The 7,600-nt window shown below is 42.4% G+C and overlaps 1 protein-coding gene and 1 non-coding gene across 3 annotated transcripts in view; both read right to left on the reverse strand.

The window, feature by feature from the left end:
* Window positions 1-15: 15 nt before the first annotated feature.
* LOC103397020 (CCR4-NOT transcription complex subunit 6-like) overlaps window positions 16-7,600 on the reverse strand; it is a 34,091-nt gene continuing 26,506 nt past the window's right edge. For both annotated transcript variants that reach the window (XM_025052876.1, XM_008335271.3), the window contains 6 exons: window positions 2,456-2,524; window positions 1,992-2,149; window positions 1,755-1,909; window positions 1,020-1,171; window positions 655-882; window positions 16-408 (listed from right to left, as the gene is read on the reverse strand). In XM_025052876.1, the coding sequence (XP_024908644.1) occupies window positions 191-408; window positions 655-882; window positions 1,020-1,171; window positions 1,755-1,909; window positions 1,992-2,149; window positions 2,456-2,524 (980 nt within the window). In that variant the 3' untranslated portion in view covers window positions 16-190. The remainder of the gene's footprint in view (window positions 409-654; window positions 883-1,019; window positions 1,172-1,754; window positions 1,910-1,991; window positions 2,150-2,455; window positions 2,525-7,600) is intronic.
* Window positions 4,074-4,237, reverse strand: LOC112486433 (U1 spliceosomal RNA). The gene has a single exon (XR_003048862.1). It is a non-coding gene; the product is annotated as a U1 spliceosomal RNA (small nuclear RNA).

Here is a 7,600-nt window from a genome sequence, read left to right on the forward strand (position 1 = left end):
GGCAGGGGGGGGGGTTGGATGTGGGGGTTGGGGCGGGGGGAGGTTTACACAAGTATTGATAAAAATGTGGTTGTAGTCAGACTAATTAGTTGGAATTTAACAGTAATTTGTCCTCTCTGTCACCGTACCGCTCCACGTCTTCAGTATAAAATAATCAGACTGAGCAGCTTATGCAGCCAATCAGCTGAGTTTATTCTGTTTTTACCTTGAAGTCATAGGTGTAGTTGGTGTAAGGCATCATTTTACTGTCATATGTGCTCTTCAGTTGGAAGCTGTGGGTGATGCTTCCGTCAGAGACGCCGTTCTTGCAGTTGCAGCTGAAGTTGGTCAGACATTCGTTGTAGCGAAGCTCCTTAAAGTCTTTGTGGTTTTTGGCTACTCCGCCATTGCTCAGGTACTCGACTACACCTGAAATGACACAAAAATAACCTGTTACTTAAATGAAGCACCCCATTAATCCGGAAGGCAAAATCCGGTGTTTGGGTCAGCGTCAAACTTTACAGATTCCATGTCCCCTGAGAGAAGCTGCGACTTTTCTGAACTTTACTGGGATTGAGGTTCGTGACCAGCTGGTGTTTTACTGCTCCGGTAAAATCTCTGTGCTACAGTGTCAGCACCTGTGAAACATATGCAGCTCACCCCACTGAGCACTACCTGAGTCTGGCAGAGAGTTGAGGTCAGCACAGAGGACGATGGGGACGGAGGCAGGGTCAAAGGTGGGTGAGCCGCTCGACACTGAGCCTGCAGCTCTCTCAGTGATGCTCTTTAGTTCCGACAGGAACATCATGGTCTGAATCAACTTCACGTCCGAGTATTCCGGGTCCCAGTGCATATGAGCGTTGGCTACCAGGAGGAGCTGCCGCTCTTGTGGAGTCTTCATGACTGAGAACAAAGACGAAGAGAAACATTTCAGATGCAGAGGGAAGAAAATATTTATAGACAAATGATGATCTCCTATTGTCTGGGACAAGCTGGGTTGTTTTGCTCTCATTTACTTCTCATTTTTCTTCACATCTTACCACCAGAAAATGTGTCCATGTTGACCTCCAGCAGAACAGCCACACCGATGTTGTCTTTGGTCATCACCCTGTTTAGCATGATCTCGGAGCCCTTGGAGTTGGCCATGGCCACTTGGTTAAATTCAACGGTGTGTTTCTGCACCAGAGTAAATCTGCAGGACCAAGTTGAAGGGGGTTTCAGGAAAGTCCAAAGGCTGCTCTTCAAAAATTTCTTTAATCTCAAGTCTGTTTCAGACAATCTTTTCCAACAGACAGCTGTAGTTGAGAAAACCTCACTCTAGAGAAAATCAGCTCAAATGGACCACAGAAAGAGTTGTTAATAATTGGCTGTCATTTTATTTTGTGACATCAGTGTTTAAATGTTCATTTTGTTTCAGTCAAGATTGACCTCGAAGACGCAAACTGACCTCAGAGCAGCAACAGACCAGGAGCTATTGTGTCCCTATGAGTTAATGTCTTCTACAGTCATCAGTGTGTGTGAATGAGTTGTCCACAAACTAAACACAGGGCATCCTCAACTTAAGTCGGAATTCTGTTCCTATGGCGCAAGATAACTCAAAACATTTGTGAAAATAACTCCCCGCTTGGCAGCCATAATGAAGGGCGTGGTGCTCGAGGACATTGTGTAAACAGAGGACTCCCTGTATACTGTTAGAAAAATTGGTCTTCTAGTAAGTCAGAGCTGTGAAAAATAGAATACTCATAGAACATACAAAAAGTAAACTTTAAACTCACTTGTCAGTCTTGAAGAACACAGCACAGCCATCGACGTGTTTTCTCTCCTGTTCCGACACCAGTTTGGCACGAGATTTTGCACAGAAATAGCCATCATAGCCACATTCCTTTAGAGTTTCCAAAAACAAAGTGTAGTACTGCTCCGTCTCAACTTCCTGCAGACACATACCAGTAAATAAATAAAGGGTTCATCAGACGGTACACGTGGTAAAAAAAAGCCTTGGCCTCCTCATTTACCTGTAGGCTGATGATATCGGCATCACAGTTGGTGATTTCCTCCATGATGCCTTTTTTCCGATACTCCCAGTTCAGTGCCCAAGATGGACAGTATCCATAAAGCTGCCGCGTGGCATACTTGTCACACAGGACATTGTAGCACATAACGGTAAACACAGCTGGAGAAGGCCAAATATAAAGGCTGTCAATCAGTTACATTTTTTAATGAGATTAATCACAGGGTATCTGTGGATTAATCATGATTTTATAAGTAGGTCAGGAAAATTTTGTGAAAATATGTAATAACTTTTTAATTTTTTTTAATACAGTTGGTGGATTTGGGTTGTTACTGGAATCATTGGATATAAAATACATCTCATTAAAATTATTTTGACTGGTTTCATCTTTAAAACATGACAGTTTTTTTTCAGGTGTGCAGAACTAAAACTTAAACATAAAGAGTAAATAAAAGAAGAATATGGTACCTGTGGGATTCATTTGGTCTCGTTCCTTCAGAGTGATCCACGGTCGCTCTGGAAGATGCTCTGGATGAACTGGGAAATGGATATTTACTTTACTGTTGTGGATCTGATCAAGGTTTTAAGATGAGTCTATACTGTAGGAATTGCAAGATGGCGCGAGTGCTGACGACAGCAGCCGTCTGGTCGCTCTGCAGCACTATTCCGTTTTTACCACTTTCGCTTTACTTTTCTTAATTTTCCTTTACTCCTTTCACGGAGTACTACTATTAAATGTATCCGATGGATGCCGGCAATCTTAAAACGGCAACCGGAGCCAGTTCTCAATACCGGCAGAGATAAAGAGAAGCTACAGAGGATGCAGAGTCGGGGCTAAAATAAAGGCTAACTAGCGGATGGACTGAGGCGTTTCAAACCATCGATTCCCTCCGTCATCATGAGTGACGTAAACTCTCTCTCTCCAATAAGATGGACAAGCTTTCCGCGCTGTACAACCAGCTGATATACCGGGAGTGCCGCCTGTTCATCTTCACGGAGACTTGGCTTACTGACAGCGTAACCGATGTTAATGTGGATCTGCAAGAATTTACGACAGTGAGAGCCAGCAGGGACACAAAGGCATGCAAAGATGGGGGACTCACCTCATCATGTACGTTAATAACCGTTGGTGTAACCACTGCCTGTGAGAAAATTCACACCGTCACAGCAGGGCTGCGGACACAACACCCTGATGCTTTCATCCTAATTTCTGGTGACTTTAATCACGTCACTCTGGACTCTACACTGGCTGACTTTCATCAGGTGGTGGATTGTCCCACAAGGAGTAAAAGGACAATAGATCTTCTGTATGTTAATGTGAAAGAGGCATATAGAGTAGTGATGTGCGGATCGATCCTGAAATATCGATACTTCCGATTCTGGATCTTTATGCTCTGAAATCGATTCTGAAATCAAAATATCGATACTTTTGATACTTACGCATTCTGAGATGAGGTGTATCCTAAACAGAAACATGGTGAAAAGTATCCAAATTATTGAGATGTTGTCTAAGTGACGCTCGGTTGGTGGGACTACTTCTTCTTCCGCCTGGGTGTGTGCGTCATGCTTAAGCACAGGGGCTCTACTCCGTGCTCTCACTCAGTCACTATTGATGGGAATTTCGGCTCTTTTTTGGAGAACCGGTTCTTTTGGCTCGGTTCACTGAAAAAATCCGACTCTTTCGGGTCCCAAATGGCTCCTCAGATTATTTATTTTATTTTTTTATTTATTTTTGTTTTACAAATAACATGTTTTCAGAGTTTGAAACATTGTTTTGACATATTTTATATGATTGTGTTCTCAAGGTTTTCTATTGTTGTGTTGACTGTATAGTAAATGAGGCAGCTACCTCAGTACACTCCAGAGTTTAAAATAAATAAATAAATAAAAACCTCAGCCTCGGATTCTTAAAGAAGCTATGATTTGAAATACACATGTTTTATTTAAAAGACAAATGATAAAATATCGATAACGGTATATGCGATACCAGCCCGAATTTTACTCGGTATCGGATCGGAAAGGAAATTGGTGGTAACGAACATCACTACTGTTAAGTTTCTGTATTATTTATGTTCCACAAGTATATCAGGGGAGAGCGCGGACGCAGTCCCCCACTACCAGAAATTATGCAGTCGAGATTCCCACATTTGGGGAATTCGCAGGGGTCAGCACAGCCGGAGTGCAATGGCTAAGCCTCGCCCTGGGTGAACCACCTTCTTGATCATGGTATCTCCCCTGCCAGGTAAGTATGAGTTGTACACGGGTTACACTGCCAACCCATACACTCGGAAACCCTTCTTACTGATGGTGCTACCACCTGGAAACGCATTCAAACAAAGCACATTCAAGCACTACCACACCAATGTTATAATTTAACAAACGCACTATCAGGAAATGGACTCCTGAAGCTGAGGATGAACTGAGAGACTGCCTTGACACCACAGACTGGGATGTACTACTGAGTCCAGATGATGAGGACATCGAGGGAGCTACCCACTGCCTGACGGATTATCTTAATTTCTGTTTGAATGTGGTTGCCCCGGCCAAGACTGTACGGTGTTACCTGTAAAGATATGATTATTATGATTATAGTATTATGATTAACTAATAGTGAAATTATTGCATCATAAATGTTAAACTTCAAGAATGAAAAACTGAGCATTTGTGTGACAAAGAGTGGAAATGTACTGAGTAACTGTGTTACAACTGTAGCATGACAAGATATAAGTATTCTTTCTGTGGTTAAGATATAGGGTAGAACAACCTGGCATTTAGAGAACAAAACAATCCTTTATAAATCATGATAGTGTGTAAATCTGAGTGTTAGTCGCTTTAACAAACTGCTCGCTTCCCATATTTGCTCAGTCACACACCCATTTTCACATCCAGCTTCTTACTCCATATCTATCCATATATTCATACACAATCACATGATCTGATACTTTTATAAACTAAATAAAAGAGCAGAGGAAGAGTGCAGCAACTCGGAGTTGATGAAGAAGCTGCCAGAAGAGTAAGCTGCACTCCCCCCTTGCAAGAAAAAGATCAAGACGTCTTTTGTGTTGTTTACTTTGTCATTATTTATGTTAGAATAAACCTGACATAACTTGGTCCTTCGAGCCGGATGCCAACAAATTAAGCAGAACCTAAGGATCGGGTAGAGAACGACTATAGACCATGCACGGCCAGAACCAGGTTCTGGGGAAATACCTGGGAAGTGAATTCTCACTCAGACCAGTACTCCGACATCTGATCCTGGGCATCCAGTACCAGCATAAGATTGACGACGAGGGTGAGAAACAATTTTTTATTACCAGCACGTGGTTGAAATATGGGTTGGAGTCCCTGGGCAGATTTCCCTAAATTCTGATAAGTGGGTTGCAAATCCCTGGGCAGATATCCCTAGAACTAAGTGGGTTGAAAATCTCTGGGCAGTAAACCCCAGAGCTAAGCGGGTTGGAGTCCCTGGGCAGCAGTCCCTAGAGTACCAAAGGCCTAAAAAGAGTGAATGTGAATGTGTCTGACTGAGGAGGAATTGTGATCGAATCAGCGGGCAGTCTGAAACCTACCGGTGTCAACGTACGACTCCTGATCAGTTGAAGTAGATAAGACCAACTATTAAGAATTTTTTTGCATAGCGTAAAATAACAAAACGTCAAAATTAAAAATGAATAAAATAAGAAATCAAAATGGCGAACTTATGTAACAAAAAGACAGATACTCCGGAGTTTAAAGGGGATGTTAAGTACATGTCTAGGTACAATTCAGAGTCCTGTAAACAGTTAAATAATTGGCAGAAAAAGTATGGTTTTGAAGGAAAACTAAAACAGGAAGACCACAAAGACCTTGTGCTTGCCATAAAAAGAGAGGCAAAAGGCAATTAAAAAAAGGGAAGAGAAGCTTGGGCTAAGTGTGGCTGAATGTTGGCTTAAACAAGCTTGCACAAGAAAAAATGGAATAGAACTAAAACAATTAAAAACAAAACTATGTATGTCAGACCAATGAAACAGTAGCATCAAACATATGCAAGAACCGAGAGTGTGCTGATAAAATGTGTCCACTTTTAGATGATGCAAAGATAAAAGAAGATATGACACGTGCTGATACAGCAACTCCACTTTCAGATGATTCAGATACAGAAGAACGTATGACACGTTCCCCCCCCCCCCCCCACCAACCTTTGTATCCATATTTATCTTTGTATTTAAAAACTTTGGACCAACCAAAACAAGAGCCGACAAATTCAATAGCTGAAAATACTAGATCAAAGAAAACATTGAACCAAAATTGGATCATTAGGATATGTTTTAAGCCCCTCGCCACCAGAAATACCAAATTTTGATGATAACATTGCAGACGCCTTTCCCATGATACAAGTGGCTGATCCTGCACGAGCTCCAAATGATCCAAAGGCACCACTTACTATAAAGGTATATAGAACCTGGACAAAAGATGATGTGATAAAAGCAACTGCAGAGGTTGTATCATATAAGCAGGACCCAGAGCAATGTTGTGCAGATATGCAACAGTTAATTAATTCTTACTGTCTGAATGGAGCTGAAGTTCAGCAGCAGCAGGTTTTTCAGGCAGTAACAGGTAAAGACTGGGCTAGAGTTAAAGGGGATTGGAATCCAATGACAGGATATCCTCCGACACCACCCAGAATTAGAAGATAGAATGCGGGCAGTTTTTCAGAGAATTAATATTGCATTTAGAAGGATAGCAAATTTTACTAAAATTGTCCAAACTAGACAAAAACATAATGAACTATTTGATGTGTCTATGAAGATTCTCAGTCATCCAGGTCATGGTCAAGTTTGAAAGTTCTGTTAGGCAACTGGACGTGAATTTTCTAAAAGACAACGTTTCACCTCTCATCCAAGAGGCTTCTTCAGTTCTGGGAACTGAAGTTCGGTTCATTTCGGTTCATTACGGGTCTGTTGGGAACGTCTGGCGGAATCCCTGGTGAGGGGGGTCTTCAACTCCCACCTCTGGGAGAGCTTTGAACAGGTCCCGAGGGAGGCTGGAGACATAGCGGCTGATTCTCTCATCTCCTACGCAGAGGTCACTGAGGCAGTCAAAAAGCTGCTCAGTGGAAAGGTGCCGGGGGTGGATGAGAGCCCACCCCTGATGTTCTCAAGTCTCTGGATGTTGTGGGACTGGACATCATCAGGCACTTTTTTTCAAGATTGAAATTGTATTCAAACAGTTTAGGAGTTAAAAGTTCATTCCTGTTTACCCCGATGTCTAGGTAGTTACTATTTGATCCAGCAGAGGGAGCTCTCAATGCTACTTTACCCAAGAGCTTTTTTCTGACCAGAGAAAGAGAAATGTCAGTGGCATTTATGTTGTTTTGGTGTAAACCATCAGACTAGACAGCCATCTTGGATGTACTGTGACCTATTCATCCCTCTGTGCCTTTGTCACACTTAGAAAAGAAGGTCGAATGTTGCTTTGCTGTTAGCTTTGCCATTCTTTTTTTTTATGGTCTGTATTATCATTCTACCACGATGATAAAACGAAACTGAGCCCATCACCAAGAGGAGCAGTGGGCAGCTTTCAGCACCCGGGGAGCAGTGAGTGGGGACGGTGCCATGCTTGGCCTCCTGCTGA

The sequence above is a fragment of the Cynoglossus semilaevis genome, chromosome W, assembly GCF_000523025.1.
Source record: "Cynoglossus semilaevis isolate Cse_v1.0 chromosome W, Cse_v1.0, whole genome shotgun sequence".
Classification (NCBI taxonomy): Eukaryota; Metazoa; Chordata; class Actinopteri; order Pleuronectiformes; family Cynoglossidae; genus Cynoglossus; species Cynoglossus semilaevis.